This window comes from Phalacrocorax aristotelis, chromosome 25 (assembly GCF_949628215.1).
Source record: "Phalacrocorax aristotelis chromosome 25, bGulAri2.1, whole genome shotgun sequence".
Lineage (NCBI taxonomy): Eukaryota > Metazoa > Chordata > Aves > Suliformes > Phalacrocoracidae > Phalacrocorax > Phalacrocorax aristotelis.
Window position 1 is genome coordinate 642092 of NC_134300.1, and position 13402 is coordinate 655493.

At 45.7% G+C, this 13402-nt stretch overlaps 1 protein-coding gene across 2 annotated transcripts; it reads left to right on the forward strand.

Moving 5' to 3' along the window:
* Nucleotides 1-6529, forward strand: RIT1 (Ras like without CAAX 1). Of its 2 annotated transcripts, XM_075075303.1 has the most exons (6): nucleotides 1-208; nucleotides 291-425; nucleotides 976-1032; nucleotides 1980-2053; nucleotides 2520-2711; nucleotides 3761-6529. In XM_075075303.1, exons 1-6 carry the CDS (start codon nucleotides 25-27, stop codon nucleotides 3989-3991), a joined length of 873 nt encoding a protein of 290 aa, XP_074931404.1. In that variant the 5' UTR covers nucleotides 1-24; the 3' UTR covers nucleotides 3992-6529. The 2 variants fall into 2 exon arrangements, with proteins under 2 accessions (XP_074931404.1, XP_074931405.1); XM_075075304.1 differs by lacking the exons at nucleotides 1-208; nucleotides 291-425 and adding an exon at nucleotides 567-589.
* The last annotated feature ends 6873 nt before the right edge of the window (nucleotides 6530-13402 follow it).

Below are 13402 nucleotides of genomic sequence, written 5' to 3' on the forward strand. Positions count from 1 at the left end.
TGCTGCCTTTTTGGGTGAGGGTTGATGTTTTACGAAGGCGCGAAGGCCGAGCAGTTCGCGTTGGTGGGGCGTGAGCCCGCCGGGCCGCCGTCCGAGCTCCGCCCCCTCGCGCGGCGCGGGCGGGGCGCGGGGCGCTCGCTGGCGGGGAGGGGCGGCCGCCATTTTGGTGTCGCTGCCTGGGCTCGGAGCGGCGCGCAGGAGCCTCGCGGTGAGGAGGAAGGGAGTGGCGGCGGGGCAGGGCAGGGCCGGGCGAGGGGCTGCCGGCGCTTACGCTCTTCTCTCCTCTTCAGCGGCGGCGGCGGCGGCTTCTTCGGGCGCTGAGGAGATGGATTCCGGAGCCCGCCCGGGCGGCGGCGGCGGCGCTCCGGGGCAGTCCCGCGAGTACAAGCTAGTGATGCTGGGCGCCGGTGGCGTCGGCAAGAGCGGTGTGTACGGCTCCGCCGGACGGGACCGCGGGGCCGGTCTGCCCTCGGAGGGGGAACCGCGGGGGGCGGCCGGTGCGGGGCGGCCCTGAAGACCCTTTTCTCCTGGCGCGGGCGGGGCCGCCGCTCTCCCTGAGCTGCGCGGAGCGGCCCGGGGGACTCCGCAGGTAGCGCTGACCGGGAGCGCCGGAGGGCTCCGCTCGGCAGCGGCGGGAGGACGCGGTTCTCGAACAAAACAGCTCGGGTCTGGGCGCTGGTCCGCCCCCCCGGGGTGTCTCGGGAGCGCGGTGTGTCATCGCCTTCCGTGTTGTGGCTGCGTCCAGCTGTATTTCTGAAACTGCTAGCGGAGTGCTTTGTTGAGGACAAGGGCGAAGTTCTCAGTGTTTCTGAGTTACTTAACCTACTTCTTTTAGCACGTTTCTTTCGAGTCTTGCAATGAGTATGGCTTTATGTTTTAGCTGTTAGCGGAGTAACGAGCATGCTGTGACTGAATGCTGAAGCGGCAGATGCTTACTGAGACTTGTGCGATTGTGTCTCTGATTTTTGTTTCCAGCCATGACCATGCAGTTCATCAGTCACCGGTTTCCTGAGGATCATGATCCCACAATTGGTAAGAAAAATTGTTTTCTCTTTGCTGTTCGCTCTCTCTCTTAGCCAATTAAGCTATTTTGGGGTCCAGTGCTTTAAAGAGAGCTATAAATTTGGCTGTAAATTGAGGACTCGGGTGTCTTAGATAACTCATTTTAAGGTACTAAGAATTCTGAGACTGCCGTGAGGACTGGAATACATATCCTGAGTTTTAGACCTTTAATGGTTTTCCAATCACATATATTCAGGGCATGCCCTATCTAGATCTGTTTGTGTGTTGGCAGACAGGGATGAAAAACTGCTGATAAGTGATTATTAGCTGTCTGTGCAGAAAATCTAGGCTTTATGCTGTCGATCAGCTCTCTGCTATTGATTTATGAGGCCAAATTGTGCTCAGTGTTTTAGAAATTGGGGGGAATGGAAGTGCTTAACAACTGACGATATTGCTGCATAACTTTTGCAGTATCTCTAAGAGAAGCCTTAACCAACAGTTACACTGTCAAAGGAAAAGTGGGAAAACCAGCCAGCTTCTGTTTGAAAGCAGGCTGCTGCAGCGTGGGAGTGCTGACTTGGAGGGACAGAATAGTTACTGTTTTGTTTTTAAGAAAATGGCAGTTGGTGGTGGCCAGTTCTTCTCCTGAATCACATTTCTGGCTTTGAGAAGAATGTAATGCTCTTACCTGATGGTTTCTGCCAAGGTGTCCAAAGTTGAATGTGTAGGATGTGGTCACATGTTCGTCAGAAATAGCGTGTACAATAGCATGGTTTTAGTAAACAGCTGAGAGGATACTAAATCACACCAGAACAGCTAAAGAATTGATTTGTTGTTAAATGAAGATTAGTCTAATTTAGTATAGTAATATTACCAGATTAGGTTCCTCTAGTGTAGCATTGTCTTTGAGTTGATGACTAATGAGTATTGCAATTGTATTCTCATTCTATTCTTTCTGATGTGCTGTGAATTCACAGAGGATGCTTATAAAATACGAATACGCATTGATGATGAGCCTGCCAATCTGGATATCTTGGACACAGCAGGACAGGTATGTGAGTAATAATAAGTGAATAGGGAGGATGTTAAGAAGTCTGTAATGGTCAGGTGTAGAGACAGAAATAATGTAAAAGTATGCCTGTCTTTTCTTCCTGATTGTTCTGAGCTCTCTTCTAAGCATCACATTCATTTTAGCATCTGTATCATGCTCTCTATATTTAAGCAGCTCAGATGGTTTCATGCACTCCTTTCTCCGTTGCACCTTGCTGTTCAACAAGCAATACGTGTTGGCTGATAAATTACATGTCGGTACGATTTCTATACCGAGAGAAATTTGGTGTTAATCCCAAACGTATGTAATATCTTGTCCTATAGGGGATGAGATGAGAAGGTGGATGACCAGCTTGTTTACAGCATTCCTGTAGAGCTGCTTTTGGAACGCATATTGTGTTTCCCATTCTGAGAAAATTAGAAAGTCGTTGTATTTGTGCAATTGAAATGTAATTGTCTGTTTCTAGGCAGAGTTTACGGCCATGAGAGACCAGTACATGAGGGCTGGCGAGGGATTTATCATCTGTTATTCAATCACAGACCGGCGTAGTTTCCATGAAGTGCGTGAGTTCAAACAGCTAATCTATCGTGTTCGACGTACCGATGACACTCCTGTGGTCCTGGTGGGAAATAAATCTGATCTGACGCAGCTACGGCAGGTAAACGGCACAAGAGGTCCACAATTACAAGCCATTTCTGTTGTAAAACTCAGTAACACAAGAGGTTATGCTCCCTTTTTTAAGTGTTTGTATGTTGCTATATAGTAAGTTTAACATCAGAGAAGTACTTGTTTAACCCAGAATGCATACAGCAATCACAAAAGTAAACGTGTCAAGTTGATGCTTTGGGTTTCAGCGGCTCTTGGGCTTTTCCTTTTATTAATTCTTGAAAGGAGCTACTGTTGAGAGATTTAGCATTCCATAAACCACTTGCAGATACAAATTGCAGATGCAAGTGTGCTAAGAGTGGACGTGTAATAACGGAGAACGTGGGTAAGGATGGACAGAACGGAAAATTACTTTCAGCCTAAGAAAACAGTAACTGCCATCTGTGGGAGAACAGTTTGAAGCAGAGCTTCACACAAAGGAAAGGCACTTTGAAAAACAAGTTCCAGAAGTGCTGTTTGTATACGTGGAATTAGGTTAATTTTCAGTGTGTGGTAGCAGGAAAATTATGGTTACTATGGTAGAACACCCATGCTAAGAAATGTAAAGCAGAGGGTGAGGAGTGGGTGTTGCTTTTCTACGGCCTCTGCAAGACTGGGGTTTTTGTGGGGTTTGGGGTCATTTTGGTTTTTGAGGTTTTTTTGGAAAGGTTTTGCTTGGTTCTGGGAAGTATTTGGACAAACATAATAGATTTTGACCAGGAGGAGGAAGTACCCTTAGCTTACCAAACTGACAAATGCTTGTGTTAGGGCTGAGGGCTGCTCATGTTAGGCAACTTTGAGATGAAACTCCAAGAAAAGAATATTCTTTCAAAGGACTTTGTTCTTTCATGAGTGTCCAGAGAGTCTCTTGCATTGCTGGAGAAGCGATGAGTGAAAGAGAAAGAAAAACAGGTTTGTAGAGAAAGATTTGGAGATCAGTGGAAATGAGGTGTTCCAGAACGGGGCGGCTGCATGCACAGTTACAGAGCAAGCAGAACAAGAAATGGTAAAGAAATAACTTTCTGGTTTGGGCTTTCTTAAAAGCGTGAACTTCCTTTCCAGGTCTCCAAAGAAGAAGGCTCTGCTTTAGCACGAGAATTCAACTGCCCGTTTTTTGAAACTTCAGCTGCGTACCGTTACTATATTGATGACGTCTTTCATGCTCTTGTGCGAGAAATCCGCAGGAAAGAGAAAGAAGCAGTAATGGCGATGGAAAAAAAATCAAAACCTAAAAGCAGTGTATGGAAAAGACTGAAGTCACCGTTTAGAAGGAAGAAGGATTCAGTCACTTGAACAGAGAGAATTCCTCTGCAAAATAAAACGAAACCTGTGAGCGGCCATTTGTAACCAAAGCGGTTTAGTGACAACATTTTGACAGCATGTTTTAAACCCGGTGGGAGTTTTATGCGGGAATGCATAACTTCTACCAATTATTTTTGTTTAGGATGATATTCTCTTAATTTTGGGTATTTAACTCAAGACACAATAACAGTTGTACTTCTGTTTGTTGTAATTTTTTTTACTGGATCTGGCAAATGTTGCTTGTATTTCGTTGGTTACAAATGCTGATAGGTTTATGTCCCTGCACTTTTGAATATTTGTCTTCGGTCACTGTACTGGAAGCTGAATTGTGTAAAATATTGCTGAAGTTCTACCCAGCCTAACTTAATTTTTTTCCTACTTGTTTGCACAAGAAGATTTTGCTGCTCTCCGTAACAGTAACCTACATCGCGAGAGGTGGCTTGTCGAGGTCGTGCTGAAAAGTAGTTTACAAAGCGTATGTCATGACTAGAGCAGCCTTGACTGCGTATCGATGTCATTGAACGCAGCTGTGCTAGAGTTCTTGTGTTCTCATTGAATGCATTTTTTTCCAGCAGAAGTAATGTGGAATACTTGTACGAGTTTATCTTAATTACCAGTTAATCAGCAGTGTTGTAGGTGGGATTCTGAACAAGCCAGAAAAAGCAAATTATGGTTCCTATGGCAGCTATAACTTGGCAACAGTGCGTGAATATGTAGCATTTTCCTACTGTATATAGCATTTACTGTGTTGCCATAACGTGTGTAATGTCATGATGCTGTAGAAACCACAGCTTTGGATTTTCTGACTTGCTTGTTAACAGTCGTAGCTGTAATGGTGTGCTGGCTTATTTATTTACATTCAGTTGTATGTTCTTGTCTTAGAGGAGCCAGTATCTTTGTTAAGTAGAAGTCTCTAACATAGTCATTTCAGATTATTCTATGATAACTCCTTCGTAGAGAAAGTGACTGATACTGAGGCATGTGGGCCCAGAATGAACACCCCAGTACTGGTAAGATTCTCCCAATGCAGCCTTAGAAGGACACTTGCCGGTGCAGTAGGGGCAGGCAATCAGCTGGGCGCAGCGACCGCACTGACTGCTGCGTCCCGGACCTCACACAGGCGGGTGGTCCAGGCGGTGCAGGCGCAGGCTTCCTTATGCTCGGTAAAGAATGATTTGGTTAAGAAAGTGCTTCTGAGGCAGACCCTCCATACATAGAGAGATCCTCTGCTTTCGAGGGGATTTACGTATACATTGGTTACAGAATTTAAGTCCAGCAGAGAAACGGATGTCTGGTGTTCCTGACTTTGTTTGTTAGTAATGGAACAAATCGTAGTTTGGCAACTCGGACATGGTTAACACAAGCTTCTCAGAGAACGAAGTGCCTAGAATAATTCAGTTTAAGAGAGAAAGAGCTTAGTAGACTGTGTAGTATAGCTTCTGTTATTCTTCGATCATCTGTGTCAGTAACTGTGTTAATCTTATGGATCGAAAATCAGATCTGTAGCGTCAGTCTCTGTGCTACATGTGATGGTGCAGTCAAAACTGAAAATTCATGTAAAAGGATTATTGCAAGAACCGAGGATAGCAAATATATAAACTTAAGCTTTTTCTCTTGCTACACTCCTTATTGTGTAAGATATGACTGGAAATTCTGTGCCTGTTGATTTTAAGAGTATTTTCTTTGTGTAAGATTTAAAAAAAAAAACTTAGAATGAGAAATTTGGAGGGGGGGGCACTTTTTTGTTTTGTTTGTGGCTGAGCTAAACATTTAAATTGGTTTCTGTTTCTCCCTTCCAGTGCTCCAGCGTTACGCTACGCTGGTAATGATCTCATTCATTGCTTGGAAAAGAGGCTGAGAATAATTCAGGCTGTCTAGAATGTAAGGCCTCTTATGTTCAGGCTGTGAGCAGTCGCACGCATCTTTTCAGTGGTTACTGGCTTAGGACCGAAGCCCTCCTCGTCCTTCAGTGCTGCGCTGAATGCTGTCAGTAGCTCAGATGGCAGTCCTGGGAAACTGTCGAGCAGCAAACTTGAGGAGAAGGAGCGGGCGACAGCTACGAAGTTGCTGTAAAAGCAGTCGGTGATTGTGTCATGGTGAAAATGACGTCAGAGCAGCCTCCGGAAAAGCGGAGCAGGGACCGACTGTGGTTACGAGTGTTCCCTGTGCTTTTCCTTGATACAGTAAGTTACCAGAAAGCATTAGTCGCCTTCCTGCATTCAGAGTTTTCGGATAATCTGTAAAGGTAACCTGTCGGCAGTACTGCAAGCTGCACGGGACTATTTTCACCTGTAGATAACTGATGTCTGTGCCTTATGTGATTCCTTCAATGCAATTTAAATGTTTACTAATGCCTTTTGTGAGCCTGTTGCTTATAGAACTATTACATCACAACAGCAGCAAGCACTTTTTTTTTTTACACAGTGTTATTCAAAAAGAGTTTTATTTTTGTCATGTATAAATTTGTACACAGAATTATTGTTTTATTTGACACAATATATAATTTTTAATACAAACGTTTGCATCTGATGTTTTAATGTGTGGTGTCTGGTGTGATGGGTAGGAGGCCGTTCAGCCTGAGCGTGTTGGAGAAGAGCAAGCTTGTGGTGTGTTTGCTAAATTACTTTGGAAAATGCTTTCCTGGATCGAAAGAAAAAGGAGTCAATACGTTTAAGCGGGGCAAAGCTTAAAAATTCTGTGATGCAAGTCTGGTGCTAAATCATTTAAATACGATCTGGACATGTTGCAACTGTGTTACTTTACCTTCATGTGCTCTGTGCGAGGCGTGTTGACTTGCCGTGGTTTAGTTAGGAGTGGGACAGTAGCAGCTGCGTGAGGTAAGTGTCTGTATCTTTGCCCGGACACTGGCGTATTGCGGCTCCAGCCAAGGTAACCCGTCTGCATTCGCAGCTGTGTCGGTTTCTCTGTGCTTGTTCTCATTTTATTACTTTGACCTAGTAGAAAGCAGCTTTGATAGAGTTGTTTTTTCTTTCCTTGAGGAATCTTTGTTGTAGCCAAATTTGCAATCTCTCTCTCGCTTGATGACTGTCTTCGCTTGTGTTGGGCTAGAGGGGGGTCTCACCTAGTGGTGTAGAGGTGCAGAATGTTTTAGCTTCTGCACGCAGCGCGGATGTCTCCGAGCACATTCGCTGGGGCGTTTGGAGGCAACTTCCCCAACTACCATCTCTTATAACCCTGTAAGAATTGTCTCATTGTTCACAGCAGTAACTCGGGTGTGTGTTTTTCTAGTCTGGAGAGACATGCTTAGATGGCAGTGGCTGTGGCAGTAAGGTCCCTAATTGGGTGTACAGCAGTGTCTGTCCTGCTGTCTGAACAGGTAAGTGTGCAGATAAATCTAGCCCTGGCTGACAGCGTCTGCGTTTGTGAGAAAGCCTCTTGGCTATAATTTCGGACTAAATGCGGGATTCCTCGAAGGTTAACTCTCACATATTTATGTTCAACACGACGTCCAACTGATGGCCATGAATCATGTAAGCAGCACACAGACGTTGCCACGGTTCTTCCCGATTATCCTTCACTTAGCAGAAAGAATGTCTTCGTCTGTCACCACCAAGCTGATGATGAGCGAATTTAAAGCACGCTTCAGAAACTTCTTCTGCAAGAAACCTTGAAAAACTAGAACTTAATGATAACTTGGTAAACCTGCAAGATGTTTTTAGCCACATCAAATGACTTCAGGGTGTTTTCTAAGTAGCAGTAATGTAACGGTGATAGCTTTGGTAGCGTTACTTTTTTCCTGTGTGCAGTTTCATCCAGTCGTTTACTAGGATAGCTCCTTTCTGAGCCTGCTAGGATGCATTGTGGGTCTGGCTAGCTTTTAACACCTTGAGCCGTGACAGATAACAGGTTGCTCCATTTCGCAGACTACTTCAGAATATATTGAACAGCATCAACTCCGTCGTGTTCTCTTACAGCTTCCCAGGGGCTCGTCTGCTGTGAACAGTGTCACCTTGCTCATCCTCCTTTGGGTTTTTATCCTTTTGCAGAGCTGATGACATCGAGAGAGCTTTGCTTGAGAGTCACAGGTAACACACAAAATACCCAAATACAGTTCACCAGCTCTTTCACCACCTGCCTACGAACTCCTTCAGTACATCCTGAGTAGAGATCTGAAACTCGACTCCCTTGTTCTTGTGCTGTGTTGTCACTGATCACGCTGTTGCTGGCGTTACATGGCTTGGGCCAGTTTACCCGAAGTCAGCATGCTGAGGTGCGTGCAGTGGTAGGCAGGCAGCAGTTCTTCAGTAGTTTTGCTCTGTCTCTGTTGTGTTCTCCATAAATACAGGAAACATCGTTTAGACCAAAAGAAAAGGCTGTTCCTGCACCTTCTGTGACTCCGTGGCTTTCAAACATAGACTGAAACAACTTTGCGGACATTTGTACTAAAAATCCCTGAGTATGTAGGTACTGGGGTAAGATCTAGAGAGGAATTGATGAAAACCCGATCTTGTTAGAAGCAGATGGCCGAGAGCTTAGTTTTTAGGCTTCTCCCTAGAAATTTAGGAGCTGTTTCAGCTGTTCAGTGGTGACCCCTTTCTTAAAGGGCATGAACAAATCCATGGAATGAGAACATTCCTACCACTGCGTTCTTACAATTCCTTCTCCAATGTGATTGCCAAGTGCCGTTTTTCTGCCATTTAAATAGTTACAGAAGTGGGTTTTTTAGTATAAAAGCTTACCATAATGTAGACTTTACATAAAAGCTACCTTATGGATCAAAGAGGTTGGAACCGGGCGTACTGGTTGCCTGGGCCTGTTGGGAGTTCGCAGGGGTGTCACATGTATGGGAAGGGAGAGCTCTTCACTATTTCATCTCCCTGAGGCCAGGCTCAAAAAGCGTTTAAGGTGATTACAGAGATTCACACCCAAACAGCGTATCCGTCACCAGGAACACAGAAATCTCAGCTAAGAAGGGTCTAACGTTGTCGTAGCGTGTGTGGTTGAGCAGATGTTGGTGTTTATTGTCCACTTTGAATGGACTTAGAAAATCATACGTTCTGCAGTGCTGATACATATTTATTTTATTACAGGAATGCAGAACACTAATGCCTCCTGCTGTCAATAAAGGTCAGTCTTTTGCTGAGATAAAAAGTTATTTACAGAAGCACAAAACTGGTAATATTTAAGATACATGGGGAGGTTAATTACCTGTAACTGAGAATTCTAAAAAACTGCCAAAATTCCTGCTGAATTAAAGCAGCAACACTTGTGTCACAAGACTGGAGAAGTGAAAATACTGCGTAGAAGCCAGACGATTAAGCCAAGTATCTGGGTCGTGGGCAGCTGGCTGATGTATATGAACTTGGCTGCAAGTAAACTTAAAAGACTTGAGCTGAATGCTGCCGAGCTGTCCTTTGCTCTCCAGTGCGAGCCGGCATCTGCCAGCCTGCGCCTTGCCACAGCAAATGAGCGGAAGGGGAACGTTGCACGTGGCTTAGGCTAAGGTGGCTTCTTCCAGTGCGTCTGCGTGTTAAATTGACAGACGATGCACAAAAAGCATCTGACTTGCATTTGCACTCCAACAGCTAACCCAGGAGAGGGCCTGCGGGGGAAGAGCTAATCGCCACTATTACGAATGATCAGATTTAAATCCTGCATGTAATTTGAATGCTACACGAAGAAATAAACCCTAGAAATAGAGAAAAAACTCCTCTGAAAACATTACCAAAACTCAGTGGTGACGAACGTTTCCGTAGGATGACTGGGAAAGGATGAAAAGGAAAAAATAGAAAGCTTGTTACCTGGCCTAAAGATAAGCATGTGCATAAACATGGTCTAACAAATATGCGTGAGCCAGTAAAACCAATCTTGCCTTGAGATCTCAAGGAATGCTCGGATTAATTTGCTTCAATCTTTTTATCTTGTTTGCTGCTTTTTGGTTTCTTTGTTGTTTTTTCTCCCCTCTTCCGTCTGACAGTAGAGCACAACACTTTCAAGACAGGACCAGAAAAGGTGGAATAGTTCTCTAGAGTCATCGTGCGACCACGATGTCAGAGTTATGTGGAAACACAGATATTCTCTGCAGAGAATATTGGTAATAACAATTAAAAAAAATAAATGAGTGGATTGGCGATGGCGAAGGCACTGACTCGGTCTGACAGCATCCGGAACGATTAGGTGATGCTCTGTGTAGGCTTAACTATTGGATTTTCCTGTCTGGGCTGTGCAGCTCTTGTGTAAGCGCATCTTTCCTGTTCAATCCTTCTGTACTTTTCCCCCTGCCGTTCCCAAACTTTATTTTTTTTCACCAGACCTGTTACTGCTGTATTATTGTAAGAGAAAAATTGACTAGAGAGCATTGGCTCAGGCTTTGTGCTCTGATGTGTGGTCACACATTGGTTTTTCTCCTGTCTGTGCTCCTGGTGTTCCTTTCAGAGCTCTAAACGTACATCCTAAGGTACGACATACAGATTTCTTTTAATTATAAGGTTTTAGTACATAGATCTCGGTGTTGTAATTCATTCTTTTAACAGTGTAATACTGTGAGACACTTGGTATTTGCTAAATTTTGCTTTGCTGAACTCCTATTTGTTACGTTCGTTAGCAGGAAGGAATCGGACAAGCTTTTACGTTTTGGCTTTCTGGATGTGACCTGGATCCTGAATTTTTATGCATGTGTATTAACATTCTGATCAGGGCCAAAAACCTGGTGAGCTCCCTGTGATAAGCTGCATCGCTTGTTTAAATTTATAAGCAGTCAAGGTTATGTAAACGGCATGTTCCCAAATAATTTTGGCTGGTTCTTATTCTTTCCTGGGTGCGGATGGGTCCAGCCCTTCCCGTCCCAGCTGAAATTCATGTGTCCCAAGTACGTTGTGACTTGGAACATGCCTTGCCCATCTCAGACCGAATGTGCCCAGCGTTCCCTGGGCGGTGGGGAGGGGGAACGTGCTCCCCATGCTCTTGTTTATTTTGGATACACTTCTAATATTTGTTTCTAACAGCTGCTGCTTTTCCTCAGGGGTCATGGAATGTCTGTGAGTGGCTGTTGAGTCCTTTGAGATTAATAACTTCAGGACCAGATGAATTAGTATACTGATATTGTGATGCAACAGGTTCCGTGGTGATGTGGAGTCTAAAAATTGTCTATAGAGGCACTCCCACGTTGGGAAGAAGGGTAGAGCTGTTGTGCAATATAGTGGAGGTAAACAGGGTCGTTTTGCTTTTGGGGGGGTTTGTTGTTGGGTTGAGTTTTGTTGTTGGTGGTTTTTTTTTTTACCTTGGCATTGCCTTTTCTGCCACTTCCTTATGTTCTACTTAGTTCTTGGTATGTTTTTCCTTTTCTGTCCTGTTCTGGCCCAACAGAGAAAGTATCTCCCCAAGAACCGAGTACTTTCTGTAGCACAGGAGTGAAACCAGGAGTTTGGACACAGCACGCAGAGGTCGAGGCAGGCGCTGCATTACAGCCCTGCAGTGTGCTGCCACGGTGCTTTAGGCTCTGAGAAGGACCAGCGTGGCTTTAAACAGTTACTGGGGAAGACTTCTCAAGTTTCAGTGGTAACGGGGTAACACCGGGGCCGTGATCTGTCTGACATGGTGGAATGGCTCGTTGAATGCTCGAGATCCAGCGTGTTGCATTTTAATGAGGGTGAAATGAGGGTGCCATGAAGCCCTTCAGAGGGACTCATCTGAGGGCAGCTTCTTCCCCCTTAGTGCAGTCCCACAGGTCTGGGGCTCGGAAGGGAGACGGCTGCTCCTGACTCGGCCAGCTCGAAGGGAATCCCAGCAGGGCCCTGACCCAGCGTCTGCTGTCAAAAGTGAATCGCGTCGCTGTGGCAACACAGCTCGCCCCTACAGGGAACTGGGTGAGGCAGAAGCTGTTGGAGGAGGAAAGAGCCAACAGTGCTGAAAGCAACACGGAGTCCCACGGATTTAAATGCACCTGGACCCAGGGAAGGTGGGAAGAGAGTCAGAGCTGAGCTTCCATGCTCTCCACAAAACCCTTTCTCTCTTCATGGTTTGTCAAACCCATTCTGTTTGCTTTTTTTTATCTTTTTCTTATGCAAATTCTTTTGTTTCTGTTTCAGCTGAGTGAATCTCAACAGGATGTTTTATTAAAGGCATGCGGTATTAGAGGCAGAAGCCAAGCAGAGAAGTATGAAGGGAGATTTTCTTTCACATCTTGCACAATGAGTAGAAAATAATGAGTGACTGTGCACTTCGCCTGTGGAGATTTAGCCAACTGCTCTAATAACTGCAGTTATTACCATGATAAACAACTGAAAGTGGTTAAAAGCTACGATCAATCGTAGTGCAGAGAACAACGTAATTAGTGGTAAACGTTGGTGTTAAATAAACCACAGTGTCCTGAGTCATTGGAGGCTGAATTCAAATGCATGCGCAAGCCGTGCGATCACTACCTGCATCATCTCAGCAGCTTCTGGTGTTTTTTGTATTCAGCACCTTGTCAGACTGCCACTGTTGAGCGACGTGGTGGAACTTCTTGAGTGCTTCAGTAACTCCCTCCTCAGTATCACTGGCACTGGGACGGGCTCTGTTGCGGTTTGAGCGTTTTCATCTTGGTTGCAAAGTGAAGTTGGAGAGTTGGTTTTGAATGTTACCTGTGGTGTGTTTGTATTAGAGGAGGCATGCGGAGGTGCTTTACACTTGGTGCGGAAGGCAGGAAAGCTTGTGATATCCTTACCTCTGGTAAGAGAGAGGCCAGGGGAGAGCTGCCAAGATGGTCAGGGACTGGAGCATCTCCCTTGTGAGGAAAGGCTGAGAGACCTGGGCTTGTTCAGCCTGGAGAAGAGAAGGCTGAGGGGGGATCTCATCGGTGCTTATAAATATCTGAAGGGTGGGTGTCAGGGGGATGGGGTTGGACTCTTTTCAGTGGTGCCCAGCGCCAGGCCAAGGGGCCACGGGCACAAGCTGGAACACGGGAAGTTCCACCTGAACATGAGGACAAACCCCTTCCCTGTGCGGGTGCCAGAGCAGTGGCACAGGCTGCCCAGAGAGGCTGTGGGGTCCCTTCCCTGGAGACATTCACCCCCCGCCTGGACGCGGCCCTGTGCCCCTGCTCTGGGGGTGCCTGCTCACGCAGGGGGTGGGAACGGGGTGATCACCAGAGGGCCCTTCCAGCCCCTGCCATGCTGTGATTTTGGTGCAGAATTGCACGTGAAGAGCTGCAGCACTGGCCACATACCTTTTTCTGGGACATTGGGCAATTATTTTGTGAAGCGAGGACTGAAACTGTCAGGTTCCTTGAAGATGAGACCTGAAGCTCACATGAAGTTCATTTTAAGTACTGAGACACCTAAAACACCTATGGAGGTTGGTCCCGTGCTCCGTGGGAAGCTATCCCAAAGAGGGAAGCACGGCATTAACACGTTTGCTGTAGTCTGTGTTGCTGGGGAAACGCAGCTCCTGCTCTGTACCATT

Excerpts from the sequence above, each read along its gene's own strand:
- RIT1 (XM_075075303.1), top strand. The coding sequence starts at position 25 with ATGTTTTACGAAGGCGCGAAGGCCGAGCAGTTCGCGTTGGTGGGGCGT. Across the intron at positions 209-290 it reads CGGCGCGCAGGAGCCTCGCG|CGGCGGCGGCGGCGGCTTCT; the intron begins GTGAGGAGGAAG and ends TCTCCTCTTCAG. Across the intron at positions 2,054-2,519 it reads TCTTGGACACAGCAGGACAG|GCAGAGTTTACGGCCATGAG; the intron begins GTATGTGAGTAA and ends GTCTGTTTCTAG.